This window comes from Theropithecus gelada, chromosome 3, assembly GCF_003255815.1.
Source record: "Theropithecus gelada isolate Dixy chromosome 3, Tgel_1.0, whole genome shotgun sequence".
In the NCBI taxonomy this organism is placed as follows: Eukaryota; Metazoa; Chordata; class Mammalia; order Primates; family Cercopithecidae; genus Theropithecus; species Theropithecus gelada.
The window spans coordinates 110,772,342-110,792,445 of NC_037670.1; the positions used below are offsets into that span (position 1 = coordinate 110,772,342).

Here is a 20,104-nt window from a genome sequence, read left to right on the forward strand (position 1 = left end):
TGAATTTTCTTTTGTAAATGGAAAACAAATGTACATTTGATTATATATATAAAATATTTAATATATATTTAATTGTGCATTATCTGAAAATTCCCTTAGCTAGTTTTGACTTTATTGTCAGATCTAAAATGATGAAATAGAGAATTCACTTGCTAAAAGTGGTGCCCAAATCATATGATATATGTTAAATCTTGCCACTCTATTATTTGGTATTTTTTATGAATTCTTTCTTTTTTATTATTTCTTATCAATTTTTCTGGGTTTTTTTTTTTTTTTTTTTTTTTGCTTTTTTATCACGGTCACTGTCTCAGAGAGCATTCTATTTGCCTTTATCTTATTGACAACCACAGTGAAGTATGGGTCCTTCTAAATGTGTATCTTAGAAATGAAATTGACTAAATTTTGTTGGGCTTCCAAAAGTGCACCTCTAGGGTGGTAGAGAATCTGGAATTCTATTATGTAAAGAACAACAAAATGATCTGGGGATGTTGAATCTGAAGAAGAGGATTCTCGGGGGAGATGTGAGAGTTTCATCAAACAATTAAGATGACCTCATATACAGAGAGGATTTGATTTATTTGTTGTTGCTTCAATTAGTAGAACTGAGTAGATTTGGGCTTCATTTGGGGGAAGGATTTCTGTTTCTTCCATAATGATTAGGCAAGAGTGGTGGAAAGAGCATGGAATTATTGTTAGACCTTGCTAAATTCAAATTTGAGTACTGGAGTCTTAGATTTCCCAACTGTAATATGAAACTAATTATTGTATTGTAGAAGCAGTAAGTGGTAAAACTATTAATTTTGATTAGAATTCTTAATCCCTAAAGTCTAAAAGACAAATAAAAATGTATAACTAACAAGGAAATAGAGAAGAAAAGATAAATAAAATTCTGATTAATTTAAATTAGGACAAGAAAGGAGAGAAAAAAGAAATAAAAAGGTAGGAAATATAGAAAAAAATAATAAGATTGTAGATCTACACTGAAATATATTACTAATCATACTAGGTCTTAGTGCGCTAAATATTCCAACTAAAAAACATGTCAAACTGGATACACACCTTATGTATGAAGATACTGAAAGGTTGAAATTAAGTAAATGAACAGATAAATCATACAAAAAAGAAAGCCAGCGTAGCTATATAGCAGGTCTTCTAATAATGTTATTTCATTTCAACATCATTTCCTTATAATATTGATGAGAAAAAATATCAATTCCCACTGGGGCCACTGTGTGTGTGCAGTCTGCACATTCTTCCCATACCTACACGGGTTTTCTCCAGGTATTCCAGCTTCCTCCCACATCCCAAAGATGTGCACATTCAATGAACTGTCATATCTACATGGTCACTGAGTTAGTGTGGGTATGTGTGTGAGTGTGCCCTGAAATGGGATGGTACCCTGTCTGGGGCTAGTTCCGGCCTTGTGCCCTGGGTTTCCGGGATAGGCTTCTAGCCACCTGCAAGCCTGAACTAGAATAAGCAGGTTGGAGAATGAATGAATGAATACGAATGATTGTCAAATAAAAATTTATAAAATCTAGGATAATTATATCAATGCATGACAATAAATGATGTGATATGAAAGTGCTCCACAAGACTACCAGATTTGTGATGTTAGTTTTTGAACTGCATGATGCTAGGAGGTGCTTTTTACAATTTTCACTTTGTAAACATTTATTCCTTGATTTAACCTATTACCACTACCACTGCCATCATTCACGGATTCACCAAAAATGGAGTAAATAATGATCTTACTTGTTTTTATTAATCTTTATTAAATGTATGTATAGCTCACATTTATTTCAGTGTTTGATATTAGAAATGTTTGGCATCTTTATGTAGACCTCTGATATTTTTCTGACCAGAAATATGTTGTAGAGACTTAGCTCTTGTTTGTATCAATTAGCCAACGGTAAAATTGGTTTCATTATATGTTGTTTTACTCAGTCACAGTTTCTAAGAATCAGCTGATGTTAAGTGAGGACTTATTGTACAGGTATAAGATAAAGTATATAAAAATTAGATGAATTAGATAAATTCTTTAAGACAAGAAGCATTAGGAAGTATACCTAATAAATAGCAAAAATTGACCCAAAACATCACAAAGTGAGAGATTTTAACATATTTATTTCAGTAACTAATGAAACAGACAAAAACTCAGTAGGAATAGAGAAAACCTGCCTCACCTAGTTGAAATAATATAAATACTACATGCAACAACTGCAGAATACACCCTCTTCATATGACTATTTGTATAGTCATTTAAAAAAATTAACAAACTTCAAAAGATTGCCCTCTAACAAGAATGAAATTAAACTAAAAATCGATAATAGAAACAACACTAGAAAATTCTCAAACTTAAGAAAATTAAGCAACAGACTTCTAAATAACCCATAAGTCAAATAGGAAATTGCAGTGAAAATTAAAAAATATTTTGGACTTAATGATAATGAAATTACTATGTTTTAAAACTCAGAAAAATGTTGCTCTGTAATTACATTGCCTACACTTCAGGAAATGAGGGGAAAATAATGGAAATTAAAGTTAAAAGTCTATTGTGTGTGTTTATATGTCGTGTTAAAATAACATATATATGTGCAATTTTTTGAAGACTTTGTTACTAGCACGCCACGGATATAGAGTCCTATTTACATAACTTTATGTAAACTTCTCTGGCTCCTCCAAGTCATAGAGTATCAGAGCAAGAAGAAAACTTAAATGCCAGTCACTCTTGCCTCCTCATTATACTAATGTGAAAATCAAAACCCTGAGAGTCAAGGGGCTCACCCAAAGTTACACAGCTCTTTAGAGAGAACAATCCCACAAGAGAATAATATCTGAGAAAAGACTAAGATCTCACAAAGAGACTACCCAAGTGCAAAGTGGTTCCAATCTAAAGGTCAACCTAACAGTGGGAGAATATAAATTATTCTACAACTTATTATGAGGCAAAAGTAATCTAATAAGCTTCATGATGTCCTAGTCTATATCTAGGATCAATAAATTGCTATTCTAGTTCATTTGAAGCTGCCTTTCATTTATTTCTTCTAGCTAAGGTTTGAAAGAGTTTAATTTAAAATCTGTTTAAAGGCAATAAGCAGGACACAGCTATTATAATCCCATAGAAGACCATTTTAAGAATGCAATTCTCTGAATGCATGTCAGAAATTTATAAACTCCCCATCAGAAATTGTGAAGATTTTTGATAATGAAAAACAACCTTGTCAAACTCTTTTAGGACTTAAGGGGAATATGGGAATGGTGTTGTATGGGGAAATTAGAAGAGATAACCGATTTCCATGATGTGTTTACTAGATTTTTGCACATATGATCTATACTACATTATTAAAAGATTCCCGTAAAATTAAGAAATGGAAGTATTCTAGGTGGAAAAGCCAAGAGAGTTAATGTAGGTTTATACTGAGAGAAAGAAAAGATTAAGGCTTCCCCCCTTATTTTGGCTGTTGGAGATCTCAGCAGAGATTTTATGGTGAAAGATGACACAGTGCAGGTTGGATATTTATTGCAGAGCTGTGTAGCCACCATGGTCTTCACCACACCCAGATTTTCCAGGCTGTTCTCCAAAGAAAGGGCATCACATGACTTTCACTGCCATATTAATCTAGACAGAGACAGGCAACTGCCATGATTTATTTCCACACCCATATCTGAGTCACATGCTAATATGGAAGACATCTGTTACTTTCATTTGTTGGCGGTTAAAACTACTTCTTGTTATATAGATTAACTATATATATAGATTATATAGATAGATAGATAGATAGATTAACTAAACATATTATAGCCTGAAGCTGGTGTTAACATAGCCACAGTTAATAAGTTGTGTTGAAATTATATTAAAGGGAGGCATCATTTAGTGTTAAGAGTCTGGGGTAACTTCTGGACTCTACCACTTATAACCCAATTGACTTTGGGCAAGACTCAGCTTCCTCATCTATTGGAAGGGATGATAAAATAATCTCTCCTTTATAGGATTGTTGTAAAGATTCAGTGAGTTAATATGTATCATCCACCCTTAGAACAGAGCCTGACATATTGTAAGCACCCAGCAGATGCTATTAGCACCATATTTTATATAGTGATATTAATAAAGGGAATGACTTATGAAACAAAGTGAATTCTAGTCAAAAGGTGGGACTTTAAATATTTTTTTAAAAATCACATACATCCTATTTTAAGAATTGATGTTTCTTTTTTTTCTTTTTAATTTTTTTCATCATTTATGGTAAGAGACATTTCTTTATTGGCCAAAAATTACTAAAGTGTGTTTGAAATGAACACCTCCCCTCTCGCACCTTTATTCACATGCCATCTCCCTAGAAAATTCACATACTTGAATTATGCTAAAAAAGCAAAATGGAAGGAAAATGAGAGAACAACTTAGCATTTAGGGTTGTAGAGATGATGAGATGAAACAGATCTAAGTTAAGGTGGCAAACATAACTGAGAAGTACGACATGAGATATTTGCTACATCTAATACAACACAATCAGCTTTAACTTGGGCAGTGCACCACATTTCCAATCACAGGTATCCCTAAGGAGTTTAGTGTGTGTTGTAAAATAAGTATATTCCTTCCATCTGGTCTCTCCCTCTCTGTGTCTCTAATATACATGTTTGTATGGTTTTTTAAAATAGCGTCTCATTTAAAATAAGGCATTTAAAAAGTCAAGTTATAAACTGTAGCAATTTATTGCTAAAAATATATTTATCTTTTTATTTAGGACTGGAGAAGCTTGCACAAAAAGGAAAATCATTGTCACCTTTAGCAAGTATAACTGGAATATCACTATTTTTGATTATATCCATGTGTCTTCTCTTCCTATGGAAAAAATATCAACCCTACAAAGGTAGGTTAAAATTACAAAAAAAAAAAAAAATTGAAGCTGTATATGTGTACTAAAAGGAACCTTACCATTTTTCTTCTCTCTTGATTTTAGTTATAAAACAGAAACTAGAAGGCAGGTAATGCATCTGTTTCTATGAAAATAGTTCTTTCCTTAGATGCTTTTTCCTCAATTATTATCCCTGACAAAAATACCTATTTTGTCTTTTCAGGCCAGAAACAGAATACAGGAAAGCTCAAACATTTTCAGGTAATGGCCAGGCTGAAAAGGGCTATTATCAGTTTTAATGTATGTTAATTAGTTGTGTTAATATTATTATATATTATTAATGTAATATAATTAATATGAGCTAAAATTAACATAACAGTCTCTTACCTTTGAGTTAGTGCCTTCACTTTACAAAGTGCTGTCTTCTGTTTTGGTTTTATATAAGTCACACAAGTCTGTATTATCAGCCTGGAAGGCACTCTTAACTCCATTTTACAGTCAAGAGAACTACTCATGAAGGGGATTAAGTCACTTGCCCACAGTCAGTAGGATCAATGAAGTTAGTTCTGCTACTTCATTGATTCTATTATCATTATTTTGAAAATGCCAAAGCGTTCTATCACTTTGTTCATTCCTAAGGTAGGTTTCATGCTGGCAGCTCCATCCCAAAGGGAAGAGGAAAAGAAGGTTTGGCAGGGGCCAGGGTTGCTTCTTTGTCCCCATTGTAACCCTCATTACCATCAATATTGACTGTACTGAGTTATTATAAGTTAACAATGGAGTTTTTGCTCAGGCCACAGAGTCACAGGGAGCCAATTTGCAGTTTTATATGTGCCACTTTCCCCTCATATCACCTTAGGAAAATTATTTTTCTTGACCACAACTTCCTCTTCTAAATAATAGGGATAAAAACTTCCCCCTTAAAGTTGCTATGAGAATTAAATAAAATGAGGTGGAGTGCCTGATATGATGCCTGGATGTGTAATAAATGTGGGCCTTCTTCCTCTTTTCTAGCCCTTCCTGACTTATAAATGACAGAATGTCAGAGCTGACAAGGGCCCCAGAGGCTGTCTCGTTCCTCCTAACCACCGCTACCCCCATCATTCTGTAGACGATAGTTTATGTGGATTGATATTGTAATGTATTTTGCCTTTTATGTATGGGAAGCTTCAGTTAGTTATTTGCTCTGTTTAGTTCTGATGGTCTCTGTTAGATCTAACGGGGTGCAGTAGATACTATGGGTGGATCAAGAGCTGCTGTGACCTTCAGGCTAAAGTCCTGGTGACCATGAGTCTCTGGTAACTGAGAGTTACAAAGGCCAAGCTTGCCCACCTATGTGTATTTAAAGATACAACAGGCTATTCTCACATCTGGCCTTAAGAATAATTGTTCCAATTCAGTTTCGATTCTCAGCTTCAGAAAGAGTGATTTCCAACACTGCTTAATGGCAATACAACTATAGGGATTAGGAAATGTTAAATTCATTTTGTACCTATACCATTTAAAGCAGACAATAACGATAAGTTTTACAAAGTTTTACAAAAACAACAGCAAATTAAGGCATTTGGTTTGTAAGTAGTATTTGTTTTACATTTCAGGCCATGAAGATGCTCTGGATGACTTCGGAATATATGAATTTGTTGCTTTTCCAGATGCTTCTGGTGTTTCCCGGGTTGGTTTTCCTAGTGGCTGATTAACCAAGAAGTAGAATTCTGCTTCACCAGAGGTGTAAGCAGCATTCGTTTAAGCACTGGGCAGTGTGGTCAAATGGCTGCGTTACCCATTACTGCATTAAGCAGTGTTGACTTACTCCATAATGAATGGCATTGCCAGATTTGGGGAGCTAAAGCATCTTACTTCACCTTTATAAGTAAAGCTAACACAAATAAGGAAGTTATGCTAATTCATAAATAGTCTTTACCTGGTAATCTCAGTGAAGAGAGAACTAACTAGGTTGAAAGTCAGGAGAACTGAATAAATAGGCTGGGCACGGTGGCTCACATCTGTAATCCTAGGGCTTTGGGAGGCCGAGATGGAAGGATCACTTGAGCCCAGGAGTTTGACATTGGCCTGGGCAGAGACCCCATCCCAACAAATACTTTAAAATTAGCCAAGCATGGTTGCACATGCCTCTGATCCCAGCTTCTCGGGAGACCAAAGCAGGAGGATCACTGAGCCCAGGAGTTCAAGGCTACAGTGAGCTGTGATCACACTACCACACTCTAGCCTGGACAACAGAGTGAGACCCTGTCTCAAATAAATAAATACTGAATAAACAGAGGATCAGGAGACCCTGATTTAAGTCATTCTGCATCACTTGGGTGACTGTAACCCATCACTTTACTGAACTATCTCTGTTCCTCAGTTTTCCCTTTATTGCCCCCTCATATCTTTTGACAACTTTGAAAGACAGTTGATCACACTCTTAAAGATACCTCATGCTTCAGAAGGAAGTTACCATATAGGCCCAAAGTATATAAGTATACATCTTTATTATTGCCCTAAAGGTGCATGAGATGGCAAGGGAGCTTTCTTATAGTTGAAGTCATTTCAGTCCGGGGGGAAAAAAAAAAAAAGTTTTTTAAAGCAATCAGTTTTGCTTAAGACATGCAGAATGTTTCTCTGAGCAAATCAGATTATTAACACTTTTACAGATTTGTATAGAACCAAATTTTCCTCTGCTTCCTTATTCTGCTATGAGAGTCCATTTAAGGAAGGGCACCATAAAAACAGATTACTTGCTTCCAGTCATTCTCATTTCCGTTTGTTAAAAGGACTATTTGCCATTAGGGAATGGTGACTTCTCTTGTTCAGAGGATTCTGTCAATGTATAAGGTTCATCCAGTAAGCCTCCTGACCACAGACTTTATTTGAGAAATGTCATGTGAGTAATGGAGAGGGACTGATTGGATTTCATCCTCCCTAAGGGTGAGTCGGTAACAGTCACAGATGAAGGGAAGAACTGCCCTGCAAAGGCTTTGCAATACCCTATTCAATCTCAGGCAGGATTGGCTCACCTTCACTTCCACAACCGAAAGACAAAAACAAATATTTGATGGATCAGTTATTTCAAACAGCTTCTCACGATGGCAGAAAGCACCACTCTGAGGTGTGGCTTCGAATTGGAAAGCAGGAAACTGAACAGCTAAAATTTATAATTGAATTTTTGAATAAGGAGTTTCAGTTTTTTTATGTAAAATAATACACACTTTTTATTCCTAGGAATTCACTGGAAAGGAGTGAGATTTATATAAGAAATTTTAAGTCTTACCATGTGATTAATCACTACTCAATTTTGGAGTTTTACTGGGAGAACCTCAATTGGGCTGTATATTGTTCTTGCTTTTAAGCCACCCTTGTGCACATAATTGGCAAATAGTGTCAAAAGGGTAACTGCGGTATAGAAAAGATAATAATATGTGCTGATTCTAAGATGTCCTGACATCTTCTCTTTTGCTATTTCTTTTCTTTCTATAATATTTCCTTTCCAGCACTGCCACCTTTCTTCTTAAATGAAGAAAAAAGCCATAGCTTTGTCAAGCTATCCTTCTTCTGACCTTATAGCTATGCTGCTGCATAAACTGCCATAGGGTAAGTGCAGTAAAGTGTAGCAAGGAGGATGTCAGCCTTCTAGGGAAGATAAATAGTTCTAATTCTCTAATCATCACTACTGCCAGTTGTTTTCAACTATGCAGCATAGTGGAAAAACTATTTACTAGTATTGAGATATTTTATTTTTAATGTGCCACATTTTCTAGATCCCAAGCAGATCTGTTCCAGTCTCTGATGGTATATCGGGACAAGATTTGCACAGTACAATATATGAAGTTATTCAGCACATCCCTGCCCAGCAGCAAGACCAGCCGGAGTAAGTATGAATCTGCATTTGATGGTGCTACGGAGAGGCTAAGCATTTAGCTTTTGCTTTCCCCAGAATTGATTAAAAGGCACAGAAGAAAAATACCAAAACAAGAAATTACAGCATCTGTACATTTAAGCATACTTCCCCACCTGAACATAATTTTGAGAAACAAAACAGGCAAGCACACAAGTATCTTCTAGGGCCATGCACTTGGGCCAGTGGACTAGATACAAAACTCTAGAATCAACTTTTTCTTGTGTACATTTCTTTCTCACAATATTTCCCCAAGGAATCCACATCTGGGTATGAAAGGAATATTCATGCCAATTCTGTAGCCATCTTAATGATTACTTAATGATTTTCCAGTGGCTATGGTAGTTTTAGAGCCATGATGATTTGTCACTAAAAATAGGACCAGTAAAATAAAAGCCTACAGAGGATCCACAGCACAGTCAGCACCAATGCCCATCCTCTTATTCAAAGTAGCCTATTCCCAAGTGAGTGGAACCCCATTGAGGACTGGCCTCTCACCCATAGAGGACAAAACCTGTGCTGAGGACAAAGCTGGGAACCTATTTATCCAGTTAAGCTCAAGGCTGTCACTAAGAAGTTTCTCTTTCCTCCCTGCCATGGAGAAATAAAGCCTACAACCTTTTGAAATAATAAGATGAACTCTTTTTTTGTGGGCTGTAGCTGCCTGCAGGCATAACTGCCACAGATCATCTTCCATCATTTCTTTGTCATTTATTGACTTTGAAAAGAACATCAATAACCACATACAGAAACTTCCCCTCTGGCAAAAGAAACAGTTCCAGCAAAGTAATTCATGCACACTTCTGGGTAAATACCAAAAATAGCAGCTAGGAGTGAACAAATCCATGGGAAATTATCTTATGGGGAGGAAACCTAGTCCTGGGGGGACTGTGCATCATTTAAGGTCTAAATAAGTGACAACATACTTCAGAGAACCTCATCAGAGAAAATTTACCTAGAGTCACATGAATAAGGAACAGACTCTGATGGAGCTAGAAACTTCTAGTTTGAAAAAAATGTTGTAAAGCATTGCATTATTAATCTAGTAGGACACAAGAGTAGGATATTATTACATGATATTTTAAGAATAAAAACTCTCTAAAATGATACCTAATTCTCTTTACTGTCTATAATAGAAAACTAGGGGAAGTTTGTTTGCTGTTAAATATAAGGCATTGAAAGAATTTTGAGATTATGTCTCCTTTCTAAGATTTAATCTAATTAAAATTTGTATCCTATTTAAATTCATTTGTTTTTCTATATATCCTTTCTTCTAACCATCAGTTTTTCACATTAGAATGTAAACAAACCAAATGACAACTTGGGGTTTATCTTTTAAGGTTCTCAAGAACGAAATAAATTTGAAGTCAAAATTGTGAACATGGCAGCTACAATTTCAGAACACAAAATAGTGATTGGGTTGTTTTCCATGTCAAAAAAACTGATTCTCAAAAAAAAAACACCCTTTGAAATTAGATGACTTTTAGACACTAGCAAAATCTTTTGACTTTCTTAAGAACATAAAAGTTTATTTCATAAATAAGATTTGAGAACTGAAAACAAAGCAGAAATGTTCTTTTTCAGGCATTCAAAACTGCTATTCAAAAGGTATTCAAAACTGCTATTAGGACATGCTCCTCCAAAAGGCAGTCACCCTCAAGACCCCAGTTCATGCTACCAGCCCAATCTGAGTGACATCTCCGCCTCCCACAGACTCTCTCGTCTCACCTTCTTCTTGTCTTCTCAGTCTTTTTTTGTGTGTTTGTTAGTTTATCTGCGTACGTCTTTGTCTTCCAGTGGCTCTCTCTTCCTTTACCTTCATCCTTTGAATCCCTCCTTTTCTGAGTCTACCCTTCTCTTTTCTTCTCTTTCTCCATAACTGTCTCCCTTATCCGTAATATCCTTCTTAAAATTTTCCTACTCTGTCTTCTAACTTTATCTAAATGGGGAGCCAATATTTTTTAAAGTGTTATTTTATTCGAATTCAGATTTGTGTTACTTACTCTAATTTTTTAAATAAATAAACGAAATGCTTCCTTTTTCCTTATCAGAAACTAGTTTGTACTTATTTTACTTATAATCAATTCACAAACATTTCCAGGACGTTTACTATGTGCTAGAGCAAGACATTAAATAAGACAATTTTTTAAAGATTTCATAGTTTAGTGGGCTGCTGTTTACTTATTTTAACTAAAGATGAGTGATTCTTAGTAAAATAAATAATTCTCAGTAGCATAAATGCCACCTATAGATGCAGAGAGCATTTTTCTTTCCTGATTACCTATGGTTTATTCTCCTCTAGGTCCAATTAAATTCAAAGATCAACTTCATGAGAAATGCATTATTATAGGTGGTTGGTGAAACTCTCCCATCTCTTATTCCCAATGTGAATGTGCCAGCTCTGGGGAAAGAATCTTAACTTCACTGCTTTCTTTTATTTGGCAGTCACTTCTGAACAGGAAAGATAGCCAAACAATTTTATTCTTTGGCTCTTAGACTGTTCTAACAATGTTATTTTCTTCACTTCATGTGTCTATTAACTAATTGGACTGCTGTTTAACAAATTGGTAAACCGGTTTGTGTTCATATTCTAGTACTCAGCCCAATTATTTATTTATTGAACTTACGGCTGGATGTATTTCAATATTGTCTATTGACCTCATTAAATGCTCTTGGTAGGGTTTATATTGAACCCAAGACTAATGTTAGTATATTGAAAACAGGACATTCAAGTTAAGTAAACCTTTAGTTTCAAAAGTAAATTACCTACAAAATTTAGTAATTGCCTTCTCTTATATTTATTTGTTGATAAATGTAATTTTCTTGAGCTAGCTCAAAATATTGATCTAACTTGTAGCCTTGGAAAGGAATAAAAGAATTTAAGGTTCTTTTACCTGCAGACCTGAAAAATCTATAGAACTGTTTACATATTTTGTATATCTCTTCACTAGGTGAACTCTCATGGGCTAAACAGCACATTAGAGTGAAATTCTGAAGAAATATTTTAAGGAAAAACAGTGGAAAAGTATATTAATCTGGAATCAGTGAAGAAACCGAGACCAACACATCTTACTCATTACTCCTTTACATGCAGAATAGAGGCATTTATGCAAATTGAACTGCAGGTTTTTCAGCATATACACATTGTCTTGTGCAACAGAAAAACATGTTGGGGAAATATTCCTCAGTGGGCAGTCTTTCTCATGCCGATGAGGAGAATGAAAATGACAGGGGTTTCCTCTTTCGTTTTGTACGAAATATCTCTGCAAAGCTCAATTAGTTCCACTCTATACTTCCACTGTCATCAACACTGAGACTATCCTGTCTCACCTACAAATGTGGAAACTTTACATTGTTAGATTTTTCAGCAGACTTTGTTTTATTAAATTTTTATTAGTGTTAGGAATCCTAAATTTATGTTTCAATTTTATTTCCAAATTTCTATCTTGTTATTTGTACAACAAAGTAATAAGGATGGTTGTCACAAAAACAAAACTATGCTTTCTCTTTTTTTTCAATCACCAGTAGTATTTTTGAGAAGATTTGTACACACTTAAGGAAATGACTATTAAAGTCTTATTTTTATTTTTTTCAAGGAAAGATGGATTCAAATAAATTATTCTGTTTTTGCTTTTATGTGGTCTTAATTCTTTGTCTTATAGAGTAAAAATATTACACAAAAATTGAATTGTAGATATTGGTTTTTTTAATCCTTACTTCCCAATGTGCAATCAAGTCTAGATTATAGGGAATTATAAAAATAAACATCTTGCTCTCTAATGGCCTATCATTTTAAATAGAAGAAAAGAAGTCCTAAAAATAGAATTTGTTTTTTAAAAGTTTTAAGCAAGCCACTGTGGGTACATTACCCCTCCTGCATTTTCATAGAAGCACATGCTGAAAAGAAAATTAAGACTTTAGTCCCACGACTCCTTTCTGGTCCTCTCTCTCTACTACCCTTATATATTGTTCTGTTGGAAAAGTCCATCAGGTCTACCACAACTATTGTCTACATTTAGTAAAAAAAAAAAACAAAAAACAAAAAAAAACAAAAAAAAACTACTATATCTGATTAGAAAAGAAATTCATGCCCCTTGTAAAAATATATGTATACTTGGAAATGCAGAAGACTCACCATAAAACAATTAAAATCACTTGTATTCTTACTCCTCTGTTAGCATTTCCCCCAGATTAGTTATGTACATATTCATTCATGCTCCTTCCATTTCCAGAAAAGATTCATGGTAGCTCATATAAATGCATAAAATCACAAGATAAAATATGCCCAAAAAGTAAAGTTGATAAGGAAAACAGGATGAAGGAACAACGAGAGGCAAAGCAAAAGCAGTAAGAGATTAAGAACCAGTGTGATGAGGTCCCCTTCATCTGTGAGTATTGTTTCCCACAACCAAGATCATGTGCCATATACAGGTATATATCTAAAGAGGGATTTCTAAGCTGAATGCAATTTGTAAGTAGCAGAGCCAAAAAAAAGGTTGCAATCCTATTGCAGGGCCAGAAGAAAGTAAGTCAGCCATCCGCCACAGCTCCCTCCATCTCTCCCTTTCTTTCTCAGTCTTGTGCCCCTGCTCCTTCCTTGGGGGTGTTCTCTTTGCTGATGCATCTCTTATTTGGAGGCCAGACACTAACTACAATGAACTGCAGCTATGTCTCTGTCTTCCCCTTCCTAAACCCAATTCTGAAACACTTTAATCCACAGACAATCTTCAACAGCCCTTTCTGAAAAGATAATAGTACATTCACACGATTCACAAATCAAAACTCTATTTAGAAAAAAACAAAACAAAACCATGCACTGAGGTAACTGTGTTTGTTAGTTTTGGGGTTTGGTTTGGCTATTTTGTGTATACCTCCAGAGTTTCTCGCCACAAACCAAGGAAAATACAAACATATATTCTCATTTTTTCAAACTCACTTTTCAATTACTTGTAATTCCTCTCATTTCTCTATCTCTCTCTCACACACAAAAATACACGGACTCCCTTAGCGCATGGTTCCACTCAAAGTGGCAAGGAATTGCTGAAAGCAGAAATGTGAAAGGATCTAGAATCCAATTAACTTTTGCTGTCATTGGTGTGTAACACCGGATGACTCACTGCTTTTTTAGTAAATGAGGATGAAAGTTTCATAAATTAATCAAGGGTTCCAAGGGAAGTGATGAACCAAAACCCAGATGTTCACCTAATTAACAAATTAATCTTTAAAAGCCAGCCTAAAGTTCTTTCCTCATTACTAAACAGAATCGTAGCTAGTGTTAGTTTTTAACTTTATATTACCACTTCTAACTTGGAATAGAATCAAATTCCTGATGCTTATTATTTTTAAAGAGTATATCCTACTGATAGACTTTTATACAAAAAATTAAAATACCTACTACTAAAATATAGTTTTCCTTGGTTTTCTGACGTGTCCTTCCATGTTAATAAAACAATTTCAGTTAAACTGCAATATAGTCTCAGACATCAAGGTTCATATGATCCTTCAGTTCCACTAGAGCACGTACATGAAAAAGTGTTCTTAAAATAATAAAAATTGAGTGATAACACATTACTTAGCATATAGGTGGCTATTTCCCTATATTTTACTTAAAATTTATTTTTTAAAAGTTATTTTCTGCTTCTTCCTTGCTATATATAACCATGTATATTCCTATATCATTCCTACATAGTCCGCTAAAGTTCGTGTTCAAATATACATTAATATAGATGTTTTAGTTTCACAAAGAAATAGGAAAGCAAAACTATCTTCCTCATTGACACAGAAATCAGACACAGCATTTGGATTTAACAGTGTTACTTTCCTTCTTTCTCATCTCCTAGATACACTGTTTACTGTGATTACCGTATTAAGCTTGAAGTTTATTCAACTTTCACATCCATGACTTATTTTGATCTTCACAAGAACCCTGTGAGCTAGAACCAGTATAGCCACTTTACAGATGGAGAAACCAAAACTCTGGGAGTTGAACGACTTTCCTAAAGTCACTAAACCAATGAATGGCAGAGCTGATTTCCGAACTACATCTCTGGCTCCAAGTCCAAGGTCTATTCCAATGCACCAGTGATTTCTCTGGGCATGGCACCCTGGAATGGAGCAAACACAAATGTGTCTTGTCAGCCTTACCTTGGGAACTTCATTAGTTTCAAGTATTATTGAGCTCCCAGCAGAGTTTATTTACTTGTTTGTTGATTCTTGGCCAAGAATTTTCTCATTTGTATATGCTCCTAGGGAAGATGACAGCTCAATTGCTTGCCATCAATAGGGCATAAACTGGGAGAATGTTTTCACACTTGTGAAAATCCCCAGCAGAATCCCACCTTAGGTTTATGACAGAAGCTCTCTGAGCCTCTGAGTCTTTGGAGATCAATCAATGAGTCTCATCACATTCATCCCAGCACACACACTTTAGAACACAGACAATGCACAGTTTTTTAAATTGTACTGAGCTGAATTGCCTGCCCTCTTTGTATTTAATAAAGACACCATCTATAGAAGGCAAATACATTACTGTATTTTCAATAACCAAGTTTCTTTGAATTTGCCTCCCAGAGAAACTTAAATTTAACTTTGGGAGCTATTTTTCCTTGCAGTTCACTGAGACTCTACCAAAATGTTTGTCCTTCAGAAACCAGAGAGTCACAGAGTGGGATTATATAAAATTTGATTCTCATTATATGTAAAATAATTCATATTTTCTGATTCACAGTTCACAGATAACTAGACATTTTACAGAGGAGGAAACTGACTCAGACTTTCAGGCCCTCGGTTTCCCCATCAAAACATGAAGAGGCTGAAATAGGCAACCTCCACCCTGCTTTGATTTTCCCAAAAGTGACATTCTCCAAGCAGGTCAGGTCCTCTGCAATTCTCTCATTACACCTGTATTGAAACCCTTACCATGCTACTATAATTATACTGTGAACTAAGCATGTAAAGAGCTAATTATAATACTGTGTTCTAAATGCAATAGTAGAAGTGTGTAAAAATGCAGAGACACCACAGAAGAAGGAGTGATTAATTCCTTTTGGCAGCATCCAATAAGCATTCTTACAGCATATTGGGTTTTGGTGGGTGAAAGGAACACACCAACTTTAGAGGAAAGGGCATTCCAGGAGCTAACATTGAGTAAGATTTGTAATATATGAGGAATGAGTATGACAAGTATAGTCATGCAAAACAAAAAACGTGAATGACCCAAGAGGGTATACTTAGTAAAATTATAAAACATGCCCAGTCCTTGAGAAGTTGAAATCTCATTAGAAATTTCTGTTATGTTTAATAAACTCTTGTTAACTATATTTCATGTGCCATAAGATAGAGAATAAATAAATATAACTCAGTCTTTATCTTCTAAGAGCTTGCAGTCTTGTCAAAGAAGGAGATACAATAAATTTAATAATAATACTAGTAGATACTAAATGCAACATGATACACCATTAAGAAAGAAGAACAAAAAGCATACTATGGAAGCTTAGATGAGGGCATCAAATTGAGTCTAGGGTATTCAAAGAAGGCTTCCCGGAAGAAGCTGAGCTGAATCTCAAAGGACGAGAAGGAGTTAGCCAAGTGAAGAAATGTGAGGAAAGCATTTCAGGCAGAGATAACTGCTTGGGCAAAGGCATAGAGGCAAGAAACAGCCTGGTCTATGTGAAGAACTGTAAGCAGTGCAGTAATAATGAGAGAATAAGACAGGGAATGGTCAAGGCAAGTACTGATTAGAGAAGAAGCTAGTATACTGTACTTCCCCATTACACTCATCACGAGGGTGATCATTTGCCTAGTGTCTATCTTCCTCGCTAGACTGTAAGCTCCCAAAGTCAGGGAAGGCAGGGAATAACATCTGCCTATATTCCCAATGATTATCATATCTCAGCAATCAAGAAATATTTGAGGATAAAATGAATGAATAAGAGTACATGGACAAAGGTCAGATCATGCATGAACCTGAGTGTTCAGTTAAGAAACTTGGATTTATTCTCTAAGTAATGAGACATCAGAGCAGGTGAGCAATCATACCAGATTTCTGTTTCGAATAGATCACTCTACATAAACTTGGAAATGGATTTTATAGGATGAAGCTGAGACTAGATAAATAATTAGGGAAGATATTACTATCATCAAGATGAGGATGTAGCGCTGGATGGACTATAGGGTGGAAGTCTTAGAGATAAAACTTGTAGAGACCCAGTTATTGGATATGGGACATCAAACACAGGTAAGAGTCATAAAGAACACTTGTGTTTCTGTCTTGAGAGCTTGATGATGCCATCACACAAGATGGGAAGTGCTTGTGAAACAATAGGTTTAAAAGGGGGGAAGTGATGGGTTCAGAACTAGGTAAGGTTAGGATTAGTTTAGGATTACAAATAGAAATGTCCGATAGACAGTTGTATATCCAAGAGGGACATTCAGGGAGAGGTTTGGGTTTAACAAATAAATTTGGACCACATATCACAATGCCTTTGACAGAGAATAACAAAAAACTCAGATTAAAAGGACTGAATGAATAATTTATTGTCTCAAATGACAGAAGTTCAAAGGTCAGGTAAATTCCCAGGATTGGTTAATTTAATGACTCAACAATGTCATCAAGAACCCAAGTTCTTTTTCATCTTCTACTCTTCTCTCATGGTTACAGGATGGATGTAGCAATTCCAGAAGTGATATAAACATGCCGCACCATCCAGAAAATGGAAAAAGCCACTTCGTGTGCTACTTCCTTGGGTGTGAGGAAAACTTTCCCAGAAGCCTCTACTAGAATTCCAGTAGTGTTTCCTTGACCATACATGCTACATGCCCTTCCCTAAAGGAATTATTGGCAAGAGGAGTGGGATTACCTTGATTGAAACAATACTCAGAATTTACTTCCCTGGATATGGTAGGGAAGACAACACCTTCTGAAGCATGTGAGTAGTTGGAAAAACAATGAATATCTGATTAAAATTGAATTTTGTATGGAATGAGGAACAGGTGGAAGTGGACGTCAGAAGTGAGATAGAAAGCAAATAAAGGGGGAAATGCCCTTGGAAACACCAACTTCAGGAGATGCCATCACCATTATGGAGATGCCAGGGAAGGTTAAGAAACAGCAGTTAAAGAAGCAAAAGGTGAACTTGGAAATAAACTTTAAAGAGAAAAATTGAATATGAATTTTATTGTTGTATGTCCATAAATATCTTTTAAGAAGGGTGGGTGACCCTATATATTCTGGTTTCAGATCAGGAAGATTCTCATGTCTACAATGACCACCTAAAACCATTTTCTTAGACAGTTCTATTTTAGTGAAATTGTATTAGGTTAATTAACATATATTTACTGAAATATTTCAATGAAATTTAATTTTTAACTATATGATTTTGCACATTAAGAAATCTACCAACTGCAAATCCTGATTCTTACTTTCAAACAAGCCCTTAGTCTTAGAGGCCAGGCAGTCATAATTAGATGTTAATAGATACATACATTTGTTGATTTCATTTGTGTCTAACAACTTCTGACCTTGACCTCGTTTCTCATGCCATCAAGGAAAATCCCCACTGTTCCAACACACACACTTAAAATACATCTATTTCAAACCTTCTGCTTTCAAAAGCGTCCCAATAGATTATATCAGGACCATACATGGAAAGCTCTCATTTGCCTCCTTGTCCATCTGGAATATTCTTGTTTGCTCTTCAAGGCTAACCGTGCTGATGTCATATCTACTGTGCAGCCTCCCCAGAAGTGCCCAAGATTCTTTCATGATCCTATAATGCTGCCTACAAAACCCAGCTGGAGCCCTGGACACACATCTACTTTCCCCTATTAGATGGGAAAGATCAAACAATTTAAAATAAATGAGATACCATTTAGTAACTAGGTTACACAAATAGAAATGATATTAGCAAACTAGTACTGTGTATGTAGTGCTGATGCAGTTGTGTTGAGGTAAAACCAAACACTATTTGTGCCCAGTCCCAGTTGTCTAATCTGTAATGTGAGAGAGAAGGACCAAATAAACTCTAGGATTCCTTTCAGTTTTATGGCCCATGCTTTTATTAATTTACCATAAATATCTATAACTCCTTGGCAGACAGATATTATAAAGTCCAAATCTTTTCACCAAGCTGTTGCCTTTGCTTAAATAACTGAACTAATAAGTAGACATAAAAGAAAATTTGTTTCCTCATTTGAGTACTCAGCATGGCATCTCACTTGTGTACTCTTATCATCTTTATGCAGCACCACTTAGTGTAGGCACTATCAAGTAATTACACACAGTGTAATAGTTGCAAATACCTACAATGTCAATAAAATGTCCAAACTTTTTCCAGTAGTGTTTTCAGGTTTTCTTGTTTTCAAATGATCTGTTTAAAGAAAAGGAACAAGAAATCTAAGTACCTATCAGCAGGGGGTGAGTTAAATACTAGTAAAACTAACAGGACATTGTAGCATTAAAAAGAATGAGATAAATCTAAATATAATAACACGGAGAAAAGTTCTGCATATCTTATTAATTGAAAAACAATATGTCACAGTCCATTTTTTGGTATGATTCACATGTGATATAATCATATGAATCAATACTAATTCTATGTATTTGTGTATATAGAGAAAATATTTAGTAGCAATCTCTGAGAAGAAGAAAGGAATAGTGGGTGCAGAGGCTTAATATTTTTTTCTTTTTTGCTTTACAGATATTTGTACTGCTTCATAGATTTTTTTACAATAATAAAGCACAAAAAGCTGCTTAAGGAGAACTTAACATTCTAAATCACACATCTTAATTGAAATTCCATTTGTGTAAAACTGTTCTGTAATTACTCAAGTATGTAGACCACTTATCTCTTCCCTTTCATTTACTCTCATTTTCTTTCTTTCAATTTTTCTTGGCCCTTTCTTCCTGATTTTCCTTTTTTTGTTCTGATTTCATTTCTCCTTGTTGTATTCCATATTTTCCTGCCTTTAATTTCCTTTCTCCTTTCCCCTAAACTGAATCCCTGAAAGGTGAAAATCTGGAAGTGTAAATAGGTGATTTTCATGTTGGGTAGTGACTCTGATCATGGCCCACGGCTCTCCAAATACAGGAATCTGAACTGTGTGGTCTGACCACCTGAGAGGAACTGTGGCCAAGACGGAAGGACATCAAGATTCAGAGACCGACTGTAGAGATTTAAAACAAAATTCTATCACTAAAATCCAGAATTTACTTTTTCATGAAAATGTATAATGATTTGGCTTTAATGTTGTGGCTATTTCACCTGCAGTCCAGCAGGAAAAAGAGTGAATCCTAGAATAAAGGAGCCTCCATAACAAAGAGAGGACTGGGCTAATGTTACCATGGCAACTGCCA

General features: G+C 35.3%; 1 protein-coding gene across 3 annotated transcripts in view; it reads left to right on the forward strand.

The window, feature by feature from the left end:
• Positions 1 to 12,387, forward strand: part of HEPACAM2 (HEPACAM family member 2) — a 42,599-nt gene extending 30,212 nt beyond the window's left edge. For 2 of the 3 annotated variants that reach the window (XM_025378815.1, XM_025378812.1), the window contains exons 5-10: positions 4,746 to 4,871; positions 4,962 to 4,986; positions 5,080 to 5,117; positions 6,455 to 6,528; positions 8,615 to 8,724; positions 11,703 to 12,387. In XM_025378815.1, the coding sequence (XP_025234600.1) occupies positions 4,746 to 4,871; positions 4,962 to 4,986; positions 5,080 to 5,117; positions 6,455 to 6,528; positions 8,615 to 8,724; positions 11,703 to 11,706 (377 nt within the window). In that variant the 3' untranslated portion in view covers positions 11,707 to 12,387. The remainder of the gene's footprint in view (positions 1 to 4,745; positions 4,872 to 4,961; positions 4,987 to 5,079; positions 5,118 to 6,454; positions 6,529 to 8,614; positions 8,725 to 11,702) is intronic. The other variant, XM_025378814.1, reaches the window with a different exon arrangement.
• The last annotated feature ends 7,717 nt before the right edge of the window (positions 12,388 to 20,104 follow it).